Source organism: Zalophus californianus, chromosome 2, assembly GCF_009762305.2.
Source record: "Zalophus californianus isolate mZalCal1 chromosome 2, mZalCal1.pri.v2, whole genome shotgun sequence".
In the NCBI taxonomy this organism is placed as follows: domain Eukaryota; kingdom Metazoa; phylum Chordata; class Mammalia; order Carnivora; family Otariidae; genus Zalophus; species Zalophus californianus.
The window spans coordinates 164901524-164914732 of record NC_045596.1 but is presented as its reverse complement, the minus strand read 5'-3'; the positions used below and the strand labels follow the sequence as shown (position 1 = coordinate 164914732).

Genomic DNA, 13209 nt, shown 5'->3' with positions numbered 1-13209 from the left:
GGAATTCCAGTACCCTATCTCTTTAATTGTCGCGATCAGGATGTGGCCGTCCTCAAGCTGGTAAGACACTGCCATCGCCGTACTTGCCCCCAGCCCGCTGGGACGCGTCCCGTGTCCTTCTAACACTGGCAGCCACAAATACGAGGGCTGTGGCCCAGAATGTGTGCCTGCCTATCAGAGCCTACTGGGCTGCCCATCAGCGCAGGACTCTGTGGCTATTGGGAGCATGGGATTTAATTTCTTCCCGCTCGTCTCATCCCTGAAAAGTTTGCAGTGTGCTAGGAGAGGAGTCACAAGAAGCACAAATTTCCAAAATAACTTCGGCTTTTTGTTGAATTCAGGACGTACAAGAAATTCTTTTTATAATCAGGCATAAAATGTCTAGGGCTTATGATTTCTTTACGATAGATGAAGTGGCATAGCCTTGAGCTCTCCCTGGCAACACACATACGCGTGCACACAGGTGCACACACACATACATGCACATGCACCCAGGTGCACATCTGCTGAGAACAAGACTTCTTCCAATTACCCTCGGGAATCTGGGCCGGTCACCGGGGGCTCCTCCCTCCGTGAGAGTGCAGTGAGGGCCAGGAGCTCTGGCTGGCTGGGCACCTGTGCTCAGGCTGCCCGTGAGAGCCGGAGGGAGGTAGACGAGACGGCGGGGAAGATGGAGTCTTCGAGCCACAGGTTCCAATGGCAGGTGTCCCAGAACTTGGAGACTGGAGAAGATTTTGTTTAGCTCAGCAAATGTCTCCCCAGGGAAAAACCTCCCCCAAGCTTGATTTAATACTGACCCCAAACGACTTGAATCAGACATGCAAGAGTTACAGCTATACGAGAGCAGTTGGGATTATAATACGCTTACAGAAGAAGGAAACAAGCTCAATTTGGGGGTCACTGGCCTCCTCCTCCATACCCGCTTCGTGATTTGGCACGTGGATTATGTTCCGCTGCCTCCTCCCGGCCTGCAAGCCCCTTGCTCTCCTCAAAGTGCTCGGTAGACACTGGGCAGCTCCTGGCTCCCAGAGCCCACAGAGGTTTTTCATCTTGGGGGGCTGTGCTGAGTGACTCCTCGGGTGCTCCCAGGCTGTTGTCCCACCTGCTGCAGGCCCCACATGTCAGCAGAGGGCTCCTCAGTGCAGCCTGTGGCCAGGAGCTTTCAGAGATGGCGCTCTGTTCTTCGAAGCTGTCTTCTGTCTCCTTCCCACTTGCCCTCCAGAGAGACTGAGTGTGGGCATCGTTTTGGGTTGAGGGTTAGAGCTCAGAAGCATTCTATGTTTTCTTGTCAGTCACTCCTTGTCCTCTGGCTCCACTAGGGTTATTATGAAAGGTTGGTGCCTCAGTTTCCAAGCGGCCCCAGCTGGAGTCTTGCTCCTACCCTTGCTTCCACTCCAGGCAGATTCCCCAGGCCAGAGTCTCCTGCCCTGGGGGCCCAAGGGACGAACTGAAGGACTTGGGACAGCAAAGGGGACTCAGGCCGTGCTGGTGTTTGCATGGAGCATTCAAGTTGGAAGGCTCCTAAAAGCACACCTCGTTTTGGCCTCTCATTTTACAGAAAAGGCTTTGAGGGGCTGCTCCTGGGGCAAGTGGATGTGAGAGCCTTGGAATTCACTCTCGGCTTGCTCGCCTTCCCACTTCTGGGACTTGGCTTAGGTACCTTCTGAGCCCGGGGTTCCCTCAACCAGGCGATGAGCATAACACCTACCTCTTAAGTTCCTTGTGAGGTCAAGTAAGGTCATCCAGGCCTTCCACGTGGGAGAATTTAGTTGGGGGGGGGGGGTGTTCAGTTAATGTTAGTGCTTCTATTTCTGTCCCCCCTAATCTTTTCTTTATGGTACCTAGTTCCCCAAATGGACCTTTTCCCCCACTAGGCTATGAATTCCGGGAGGTCAGGAACCCCGTTCAAGTCTTGGGTTTCTCAGCACCTATGACAGTGCCTGGCATTGACCCATGTAATTTCAAATTGACCAGTGTTAGGCAGGGTTTCCAGACTCCCCGAGCTCAGACCCCCCCCCCCCCCGGGGAGTGGAGAGGCCTGCCCTCAGAGGGCCCCTCACAGCCCGCATGGCTGGGATTCCTCAGCCAGGTTCACAGAAAGACAGGAGCCGTGGGGAGATTTCTGGGACTTTTATTTTTACTCTTTATATTTTCAAAGCCAGTAAAGATGGGCAAATGCTTCGTCCCATTTGGGCTGCATTCCTCTAGCCAGCCCTCGCCCGCCTCCCCCGCCCCTCCCACCTGCCCACCTCTACGAGTCACCTGGGCTGAAAAATGCCACCCCACCAGTGCCAGGCTGCGGCAGTCTAAGGAAAGGAAGGACGGGGGTGGGGGGTCCCCTGCAGGGGCCTCCCCCTTCCTGTGTGGGCACCCCATTTGGAGAACCCCAGTTGGAGGTCCCCGCTGGGGCCTCCCCACTTCCGGTGTGGGCACCCCAGTCTGAGGTCCCCTCTCTCCGGGTGATCTTGTCCTTGTATCAGCACCAAGGGAAACCCAGGTGGGCGGCTCTGGGGTGTAGCAGCATCGGCCCCTGGGATTCTCTCATCTTTTCTCTGCCTCTGCCTCCAACCTCCCTCTTTCCCAGCCAGGTGGAGTTGGGTGGCGGAGGGGGGGGGCGGGTCTTGTCTCTTCCTATTCTGGGGGAACCCCCGCTGACGGCAGAGTGGAGAAAGGGGGCCAGGAGGACTTGGCCCTCCAGGGGTGTGATCCTGGAGTTAGGGTGTCAGGAGCGTTTCTCCTTCGCTGGGACCCACTTCCCCTCCCTGAGGTGGATTTCCTCCAGCCGGGGTTCTGTAGTTAGTTCTGGCCCCTCCAGTGGGATCCTTCCTGCGCCCGGGTCAGAGAAGGGTACCTGGACATGCCCTCGTTTCTCCTGCAGTCAGCCAGGAGCCCACCTGGATCCAGCACCCCGGTCTCCCAGCTCCCAGAGCAGAAGGGCGACCTCTGCCCCGGCCAACTAGCTCCGTGGGGGTGGGGCCCCCCTGCAACAGCTGGCTCACAGTGGCACGTCCGGGACGCCACAGCCACTTTCCTGGTCGCAGAGCCTGGTCATTTTCATCTACCTGGGCACTCAGGCGTTTGCGGAGCGGGCAGGGCCAGGCCCGGGCCCCAGAGGCGCGGGACGGCCGACAGGGTGCCCGGTCTCAGGCAGCAAGGGGCCGTCCCTCCCTGCTCCCTCCTCCCTCCTCCCTCTTCCCTCAGCTGGGCTGGCCCCTCCGCCGCCGCCACCGCCCCTTGGCCTCCTCCCTCTCGCCCTCCCCCTCCCTCCACCTCCTCCTCCTCGGGTGGGGCGGGGGGGGGGGACCCGGACCCCCGGGCGGGGCAGGGGAGGGGACGCAGGCGGGGACGAGGGACGGGGGCGGGCGTCAGACGCTGTGCGCGCCCAGGCTGAGCACCGAGAAGGCGGCGCGGTGCTTGCGGAGTAGCAGGCGGATCTTCTCGTCGTCCGAGTCGGGGTCCAGCGGCTTGTTGTACTCGTCGTCCTCGTTCTCCGAGGCCGCGCGCTCCCCGCCCGCGCCCGCGCCCGCGCCGCCCGGGGCCCGGGGCGTGGAGGACGACGGCTCCAGGGCGCTCTTCTTTCGCCACTTGGTCCTTCGGTTCTGGAACCACACCTGGGTGGGAAGGGAGCTGAGGCTCGTGCGCACACCGCACACACAGGGCCCCGCTTCAGGAGGGTGACTCCACTGGGCGGCAAGGACCCTCGATCCTTATTTTTCTAGTAAAATAAATGGCTCAGTGATAGACCAGGTTGTAATATTCACACCGTTTGGGCGGCGGGGGGGTAAAATAGAAACGAATGCGTGTAAGTGAAGCAGCCCTTTCTGCTTAGCTATAAGCCCTCCTTGCGGTGGATCTTCTCTTTTGCCACCTGGGGCACTTGGATGGAAGATGCTGGAATGCTCCCGTGAGGGCACTCAGTAGGTGCTCAAGAGTTGTCCCTTCTTTAGCTTCATGGACCTTCACTGCACTTCATGAATAATTTCCCCCTAATTATAAAAATAACATATTTACATTGCTTAAGATAGTTGATGAATGCAGAGAAGTACCTAAAGAGGCAGAAAAATAGGTAAGAAGGCCCAGACACGCCCTCCACTTCCATTCAGCAGACCTGGAAGCTGCAGAGGTAGGTGGCTGGTGATGCCAGCGGAGGCCAGCCGTGGGTCCCAGCCCGCCCCTGTTGCTTGCCTCTTCTACCCTTAAACCTGTCAGCATGTCACAGAGCTGGGCAGTTCGGGCATAGCTTTCTTCTGCCCCCCCCCCCCAAAGTCTCTCAGGAGAGATCTGGCATCGCCGTGGCCTCTGGGAGCCTGGAGGGAGAAGCCTGTTCACTGATTGCAGGCTGGGTGACAGGCAGCGTGAGCATGGCCCTTGCATGCCGCTTAGAGGCTGCCTGCCCCGTATATCCCGTCCGAGCTTCATTTGGGGTGGACTTGGAAGGAGGTGTTATCTTCACCTTATTGGCAAACCAAGGCCGGCTCCTCCTGCCAGGTGAAGCAACAAGCCTATAAATCCAGTTCTAACGTGGCCCCGAGACTGCCTCCTGATCTGGGCCAGAGGCTGCCAGCAGCCCTGGAAATTTCTGGCCAACACTGTGCAGAGGAGGGTAAGGCATTAGGTGGGTGCCCCACAGATCTGGCTTTGAGCCCCAACTCTGCACTTACCAGCCAGGCGACCTTGAGCAAGAGCCTCAGCTGAGATTGTTCCTTCCAATGTAAAATGGGTAAGAATCCCCCCTCCAGGTTCCTGGGAGGCTTACATGAGCTCCTGCACTCAAGATTCTCAAAACAGAGAGCAGTATTGACAGCCATCTTTTTGGGTATGGTCATTATCGTCACCTCTGGGGTGCGGTGGGCAGGACAGCCTCCCGCTGAGAGCCGCCTTTCTTCCCCTGGAAGGCTGCTCCCTGCAGGGCAGACCCCTTCTCCCACACAAACTCACCTTGACCTGTGACTCAGTCATCCCCAGCGAGTATGCCAGCCGTGCCCTCTCAGGGCCAGCCAAGTACTTGGTCTGCTCAAAGGTCTTCTCCAGGGCAAAGATCTGGTGTCCCGTGAAGGTGGGCCGGGTGTGCTTTTTCTTGTGGATGCTGTCGCTCAGGGGATCTGGGGCTGGCGGGAGGAAGAAAGTGTGTGGTTAGCGGGAGGAGTAGGGGTGCCAGCCCTGTCCTCATCTCCCACTGGGCGAGCCCCCTCCTACAGAGACGCCCCTGAGATTGTGGGGGCATCGTGACTCCGCTAACAAGCAGCATTCCTGGTGATCGGACAATAGGACTGTGACCTCTGCCACATTTGGGTGGACAGGGACCCCGAGAGGGCCCCTGCCCCAGGGGAGAGCTACTTAGGGGCAGAGGGTGCCCTGGTCTCTCTGTAATGTTTTCACTACTCAGTGATGCTGCTTTCCCTCCAGGGGCAGCAAGAGGTTCTCGGTTTTCTCACCAAGACACAGGCTAGGTACCTTCCACCAACTGTCAGGGCCCCAAAGGGTCTGGGAATTCCTCTCCTGCCTAATCCCTTGTTCTTGGGATCCCATTTTCCAGGTTTCTGAGAAAACCAGAGCTTTAGGCCCCAAGTTACTGCTCTCCCTTGTCACCAGGCCTAGAAGTCCTACGGTCTCAACCACGCGGGACAGTCTGCACACAGAGGCTCGGGGCCCTGCCCCCTGCCCAGCTAGGGCAGCCACTCAGGCAGGAGCCTGGCTGGAGAACAGCAGGGCTCCGGGGAGGCAGAAGGCCTGCCTGTTGGGCCTTTGTCAGCGCAGCCCAACAGCCCATGTCCCATCTCCTCATGTTACAGGTAAGGAAACTGAGGCACTGGGTGGGGAAGAAGCTTCTCAAGAGACTGTCATCCGCAGTCCTCTCTCCCTTTGTGTTAATTCAGCCACCGACTTGGATACTTTCCTGTGTGTGGCTGTGCACTTGGGATTGAAGAGTAGGGGTGTGGGGAGAGTGTGTGTGGTGGGGGGAGGGGGAGATGGAGGTGAGAGAGACAGGCCTAAAGCACCCCCAAAACCAGTTCCAAGAGATGAGGTCTTCACCCACATGGAACTCGCCATGCTTCAGGCTGAGTGAGGGGTGGGCTGTCAGGCGGTGTGACCAACCGGAACAGTGCAGCAGATGGGGAGGCAGATGTGTTTTGGGGTTTTCTTGGTGGGCGCCAAGCCCCTATTGCGGTGGGGCAGCCCCGAGGTCCGAGAGGAGCAGAAGTTCCCTCCGCCTCTGCCCCTGCCTGGTCCTGGCTGGGCCTCCGTGGCACAGGGAGGGCTCCTGCGGCCACTGTCACTTCCCTGCCTCCCAGGGGAGCCTCACGGGCCCGTGCATGTCCTGCCGCCTCCTCCGGGCCCCGACTGGCATCCTGGGGACCCCGCACCCGTTCTCTGAAAACAGGTTTGGGCATGGTAGGGTAGGGAGACCCCCCCGCTCCAACAACTAGGGCCAATTCTGACTTGACTCGGCAGCTGCTCCCGGGGGCCGGGCATTTGTCGCTGCTCCTGCTGACATGAGCCCCGAGGAGGATGGTGGATGGCCGCCCCCTTGATCGCAGGTGGACCAAGATGGGGTCGGAGTGCATTTGGTGGCCCTGAAGGGTGTCAGGGCACGAGTGGGTCTCCCTGGGAAGGTGATGCTTTGGCAGCTTCTCACTGGGGACAGCATTTGCCTGCTTTGGAGGAAGAGGTGACATGGGCTCTGAGTGGGAGAAGGAAGCTAAGCTTCAAGGCGGACCCTACATAGGGCAAATGTGGGTTATGGGGTCTTCTCCTGACCTGGAGACCCCCGGGGTTTTTAAGAGGGTAGCTGAGGCGGCCGCTGGTAAGGGCGAGGGGTGAGGGGCAAGACACCTGTCCAGGCAGAGCTGGGTGGGCCCAGGAGGGGAGAAGTCAGTCGTGCACCACGGTGAGCCATGGACCCAGGTGTCTGATGGTGGCTGAGGAGAGGTGGATGGCAGGTACGCACCACCCTGGGAGCCCTCCCCTCCCTTCCCACACCTCCTCCTCCCCTCATCCTGCAGGGGGCCGGGGGCCGGGGTGGGGATGGAGCCTTGCCCTGTACTCACTGTTGCCGCATTGCCGCCCGCCTCGCCAGTCCTGGCCCGTGTCCGCCCAGCAGTTCCGGGTCCGGGGCGGGTACTCATTGCCAGCCTTGGGAAAATTCCCCACCTGGGGTCCATAGTAGACCGCCTGGGAGCCGAGTCCACCAAAGCCTGCCACGTGGGGGTAGCTGGAGAGGAGGCTGCTGTTCGGCGTGGCCACGGGCCTGCTCAGGATGTCTGTGATCCCGTGGGGGGTCCCGGCAGCCAGCTGGGGGCCCAGCCCCGGAGGGCTGAGCTTGTAGAAGGAGTTCTGCACCGAGTACTGGCACACGGGGGCCTTCATCTCCGAGAACTGAGCCAGTGGCGTGTTGTTCAGCAGGAACGTCCCCTGCAGGTTGGACTCCATGATCCTTGGGTCAGGGTGAGGGAAGGTGAGAAGCCCAAATCTAGGCCCCTAAAGCCAGAGACCCCGAGCTCTGACCCAGAAGCCCATGGCAGGTTTGAAGGGGCAAAAGCGGCCCGAGCCCCAGACTGCCCTCCTACCTAAGGCATCCGGCCTGGCCCTGGCCCGGGGAACAGCATCTACGTAAGCGGCTCGGAAGTCAGGTGCTCCTGGGGCAGGTGAGAGGCCTCACCAGCGCCCCTTGGCTCTCTCCCTGTCTGTCCTGGAGAAGGGCGGCTCCCCACGCCTCAGCTCAGACCCCTCCTCTGCCTGTGAGTCTGGGGACCCTCCATGAGAAGTTTTAAGTTCAGAGAAGCAACATTTCCCTGATAAAGATATGGCCCATTAGAATACAGACCTGAGACTGGCTGAGCTGTGAGAGGCGCGGCGCCATTGGTCGAAACCCACACAGGCCTCACATTGGCTTTTCCAAGACAAATTGCACTTTGAAAGATTGACTGTAAAATCAGCCAGGGCGCGCGCGCGCGCGCGCGCGCCTGTGTGTGTGTGTGTGTGTGTGTGTGTGTGTGTGTGTGTGTGTGTGTGTGTGTGTGTGTATGTATGTGTGTGTGTGTGTGTGTATGAGAGAGGGGCGGTGGGGGGGAGGGATGAGCTCTGGAAGCTCTCTTCATTCTCAGAGGGTCTACCAGCTCCTGGTCCCCCAAGCCCAGCATCTAGAGAAAGGTGGGTACCTGGGGCCCCCTGGAGGCTCCTGAGGCAGCTGCTCCCCTGAGGGTGAGGAGGCCAGGGTCGGGGTCGCTGCCCTGGGGTGCACAGACCCCTTTATGTGCAGATCCCCAAGCCAGTGGGGGAGTATGGCGTCTGAGTGTGGACACTTCTCTTCCTCCGAGCTGGGATGGGTAACTGGGGAGGCTGGGCTTTGGCTGGGAGGTTGGGGGGTGGGGATGTGGATCTCTGTGACTGGCCTGAGAGCCTGGGAGTGGGAGCCTGTCAGCAGACTGGGGCGGGCGGTGGGAGTGGAGCAGCTCTGCGCGCCTGCCGGGTGTGTGCTCTTCCCACCTCCGCCTCCAAGCAGACTTTCCTGATTCCCTCTCTTCTCCCATCTTCCTCCTCCGAGGAATCATTTGTGCCTCTGCTGGAGCCCATTGCCATGTTCTGTCTGGCTCGGCACCTGGGTTGGAAAGCTGTAATGGCTGAGATGGGTGTTGATTCAGTGGTGGGCCCCCCTGGCAGGCACTTGGTTGGTGCTCAGTCATTATTTGACTGAGTTGCAGAGCACCCATATGCCTTTTTTCTAATGAAAAAAAAAATTTTTTTTTTTTTTTTTTTTTTGCAACATACAAGGCTCTACTGGGGGCCTTCTTCCGTTTTACAAACAGGGAAGCCATGGTGAATACCCGGTTGTTTCTGCATGGGGCAACATCCTTTCTTGCAGTTCTTGTTTTTGTTTTGTTTTGTTTTTAAAAGTGGAAATCAGCGTGCCACTGGTCTGAACATGTAAAAATGACAGGACATTAGTGACTGTCAGGCAGATAGACTTCTGTCCCTCCTCTGCGGGGCAGTTCCAAAGCCTTTCCAGATGAGGCTGTGGGCTCCTTGGCTGTCTCAACAGCCCGTGGTCCCACTGTGGCAGGTGGGAGAAAAGAGGTGCCCTTCGCTGGCCTTCTCCCAGGCTTCTGGCTAGAGGTCTGGACCCAGGACTTGAGGAGGGCTCCCCTCTCACACAGAGCCTGCCTCTCCCCACGCTGCTATCTGTTCCTAGTGGAACTGGCTGCCCCCAGCCATGTTCTCTGTAGTGTACGTGATGTAGGCTAATGCAAGAAAGATCTCACACAGGCCGTGGAGGTTATTTCTCTACAAGTTTAGACTAAAAACAAGAAAAAAGGATCTTACCCCTCTGAGTTGGCTGTGCTACCAAGCTGCCCATCCCAACCATTTGGGAAATTTAATTCCGACTTCCATGTCGCTGCCTGACACCCACCCCCCCCCCCCCCCCCCCCCCCCCCCCCCCCCCCCCCCCCGTGACTGTGATCCTGAAACTGTGCTTTTGAAACAGCTCTGGGCCATGCGGCTGCACAGCCTCGGCTGGTGCCTGGTCAAGGGTGGCTTTTCTGAGAGAGAAGTTACGGATTCCGAGTGAGGGCCGCCCGTGCTCCTCGAACCCTGCGACTGTGACTTGGTCACCCCCTAATGATGGGAACTTATGAGGAAGAAAACCTGCAGCAAATGATTTCTTATTTACTGCCAGGCGTGACAAAGGCATTCACGTTTGGGAATCCCAGGAGGACAAACTGAAGAGACTTTAGCAATTGTTTGATCCATTCCCCCATTTGACAGATGAGAAAACTGAGGCCAGCTTGGTGACCAGCCTCATGAGGTGTTAGGAACTAGTGAGGAACAGGGCAATTTTCTCAAAAGTTCTTGAACTTTGAATGACATTGAGTGCAGGGGCCAGACACCTTCACAGGGAGGGACTGGGGGGGCCACCTTAGTGTATACTGTGTGTTCAGCCATGCACCCTGGGGGAGTCTGGTGCCCCCCTCCACCACCTTGGACTTGCCCCCATCTCATGGTAATCCTTAGGAGACAGAAATCTGTCCTACTAACCCCAGCAGTTTGATGGGCTTCTCCCAGGATGGGTGGTCTGATGAAGGGGCTGTCCAGGTTTCCAGGAAGGGGACACCCCCCCACCCCGGGGGGGGGATGCAGGCCTCCCTGCTGACTGATCCCACCCCCAGACTCCTTCAGGCCCCAACCTAGGCTTCACTCTTGCCCCGGCACCTCAGATTGCCCCAGGCCGAGCCAAGAAGGAGAGATGGAGCCCTGTGCCGTGAGTCAATTTCTTTATTAATTTTGACATTTGTTCAGCTGGTGTAGGGAGAATGGTCTATACATCAGAGTGGGGTGGGGGGATTCTCTCCCGATAACAGAGCATTTGGGAGAGAGTCAAGAAAAGAGTCATTTCCATAACAATTAAAAAAATCAGGGTAATTCCAAAACTTCTAAAAAGCGTCTAATGTGCAGACTGCAGCATTCTCTAGGCATCGTGTGGAGACCCCAAACTCCTCCCCTAACAGCTCCTACTAGCAACTGGAGCGCGCAGCCATGCGGCCGAGGGCCTGGGGCCGGCGGGCCAAGCAGCCATGCCAGACGCAGCGGAGGGTGCCAAAGCATAGCCTGGAGCCGCGGGGCCCACGCGGGGCTCCACATGGGGCTCCACGAGGGGCTACTGGGGGCGGCGGCGGCGGCGGCCTGCGGGGGACGGCGCGGGGGTCGAGGAGGGGAGGCGGGCCCTGCGCCTGTCTTTCCCCGGCCCGGCGGCCCGCCGCGCTCCTCCCGCCCCCGGCCGAGCCCGCCGGCTCCCGCGGTGGCCCCGGCGCCTGGCCCGCCGCGGAGGAGCGTCCCGGCGCGGGGGCCGGGGCCGCGCCTCCCGGGACGCAGCGCCGAGCGCCAGCTTGGCCTCCGGCGCCCGGGCCTGCCCCTCGGAGAGCCGAGCGCCCGCCGCCCGGTCGGAACGGTGGGAGCGGTGGGAGCGGAGCGCCTCGGCCGGCCCCGGGCTCGTGGGGCCTGCGGCCTCCGCCGGGAGACGTGTGCGCTGGTGACGGGCACCAGGGCCGCGGGGGCTCGGTCGTGAGGGAGCCTCTGTGCTACTTGGAAGGTCGGATGTGTCTGAGGCCGCCTCAGAGGAGCGGCAGGGAGGAAGGTGACAGGACGTCCGCAAACAAAGGCCCTCGCGAGCGAGAAGAGCCTGCCAGTCTCTCTCCCGGCCCTAGAGGGCGCCCGCCGGGACCGGGCGGGGCAGATTGTGCTGATTCGGGCCTCGCTCCGCGGGAGGCTCCAGTGTCGCCTTAAGGCTCTTCCCTGGTGGTACCGAGGCGAGGAACAGCCCGCTGTCGGTCTCCTTCCTGCTCTGCCCGAGGGCCTGGCCCAGGAGGCGCTCCTTCCGAGCCCGGGGCCTCCCGGGGGCCGGCTGCGCTCTCCTCCGGCTCTCTTCCCCCTGCGCCTGTGGTCAGGAGTGGGCCCCTCGCCCGCCTCTCCCGGTGGGGCAGAGGGGCTTGGTCAGAGTGGGGGCACTGAGGCTGTCCGGCCTAGGCCCCCCATCCTGTGGGCTGCCTGGACTTAGAGCACCAAGTTGGCTCTGGGAGACCTTTTGGGGGGGGGTGGCTGACTTCTAAGAACTGGCAGATACATTCACTAGCCCTACTCCCTTCCTTCCTCTTTCACTGAAAGACAGGCTGTAGCTCCTTCTCCTGCAGCCTGGAGAAGTCCTCAGGAGCTGAGCTCTTAGTGCTTTGTACATACTGCTAAAGTGTTTCTATTGGTTTGCATAGTATTTATTGTTTTTCATATACACAAGGCTGATTACTGTACAGTTTACACTTTGAACACAGACTATGATATAAGTGCTTGAAGATATAGGAAACCTCTTCTCTATTGAACACGCTGGTGCAATCCTGGGACAGCCACCGGCCCGCCCCCCGCTGAGAGAGAACACCTTTTCAGAGGGGGTACTGGCTCCCTTTGAGGCCTACAGCTGAGCCTGGGGGGTGTCCTCGCCTCAGATTCTTAAGTCCCTAACACAAGGAACCCCGAATGCACTCTCAAGGTAATGATTTTCCATTGGAAGATGATTAATACTGAAACTGGCAGAGAGAGAGAGAGAGAGAGAGAGAGAGAACATAAAAAAATTCCAGTTTGTCCACAGGAGATTCTCTACAGCTTTGGACATCACAGTAAAATCTGTGTGTATACTGAGAGGGGAGAGCTGCTTGTGTGTGTGTGTGTGTGTGTGTGTGCGTGTGTGCGCGCGTGTGCGCGCCTATGCGCGTGTCCTGAATGTCATGTAGAACATTCTGGGAGGAGCGGCCCCCTGGGGAGTGGGATGGGATGGCTCGAATGGAATGGAGGCGTGTGTCGGTAGGGAAGACTGGCAGATGAGAACATGGCATTAAGGTGCCGAACTGATTTGGTGCCTAGTTTTCTTTCTTTTTTTTTTTTTTTCTTTCCAGGAAGCCCACATGGATTTCCTACAGATGAGGATGAAAAAAAAGTACCCTGTAACAAGTCAAAATTAAAATGATTTTACAAAAGATACCATCCCCAAACACAAAAAAGCCCTTGTTCACTTTCGCGTTCCGCGCTCTCGCGCTGGTTTTCTATCCCCCCCTCTCTCTCCCCACCCCCCTTCTGGAGGCGTTTGTCCTGATTCCCGACAGAGACAGAGATCCGTGGTCGCTAGAGGCAGGATTGAGGACTGTAGGTCATGCGTCTACAGTCGGTCGTTCATGCGAATAGGAGACCAAAGGAAGTCCCTTACAGAGATCATGCCGTTAGCCTAGAACAGGTGCACCATTCCGTAGCCCTCTGCTCCAGCTCTCCTCCCGTGTGCATGGCAGAGTGTGTGGAGTTCAAGGGTTGGGTGTCGAGGTGTGATCCTGAGGGACACAAAGAGAGAAGGAGTTACTTAGGATCTAAAGGGGCAACTCCCAGCAAAAAACCCAACTACTGAGTTTTGTGCTGGCTGCTGAGGCAGGGTCTGATTCAGGAAAAGCATCCTCCCCAAGCCAGGCAAGGAGGTGAAAGACCTTGAGCTCAGAGCCCCCTGACCTTTGGGAACTGCCAGCCATCGTTCTCCCTCTCCCCAGCCCAGAGGCTGCCCCTCAGGGGTGGCTGCCCAAGCCTGCATGGGTCCCCTGCCCAAGTGGACGAGCTCCCCAGAAAACCCTCGTGTGTGTGCTCTGTGCCTCAGAGAGGAGGCAGGAGGCTCCCACGCCTGCGGTC

The 13209-nt window shown here is 58.8% G+C and overlaps 2 protein-coding genes across 16 annotated transcripts in view; both read right to left on the bottom strand.

Annotated features, from left to right (window-relative positions):
• Positions 1-3365: 3365 nt before the first annotated feature.
• NKX6-3 (NK6 homeobox 3) lies at positions 3366-7431 on the bottom strand. The gene is made up of 3 exons (XM_027597290.1): positions 7050-7431; positions 4939-5108; positions 3366-3611 (listed from the first exon to the last, which is right to left on the bottom strand). Exons 1-3 carry the CDS (start codon positions 7429-7431, stop codon positions 3366-3368), a joined length of 798 nt encoding a protein of 265 aa, XP_027453091.1.
• A 3446-nt stretch (positions 7432-10877) lies between these two features.
• Positions 10878-13209, bottom strand: part of ANK1 (ankyrin 1) — a 213347-nt gene continuing 211015 nt past the window's right edge. For 6 of the 15 annotated variants that reach the window (XM_027597645.2, XM_027597652.2, XM_027597650.2 and 3 more), the window contains one exon: positions 10878-12863. Coding sequence is in view for 6 of the 15 variants with exons in the window: in XM_027597652.2 (XP_027453453.1) it covers positions 12837-12863 (27 nt within the window). In the remaining 9 variants the exon portion in view is untranslated. The remainder of the gene's footprint in view (positions 12864-13209) is intronic. The other 9 variants (XM_027597642.2, XM_027597643.2, XM_027597644.2 and 6 more) reach the window with 4 other exon arrangements.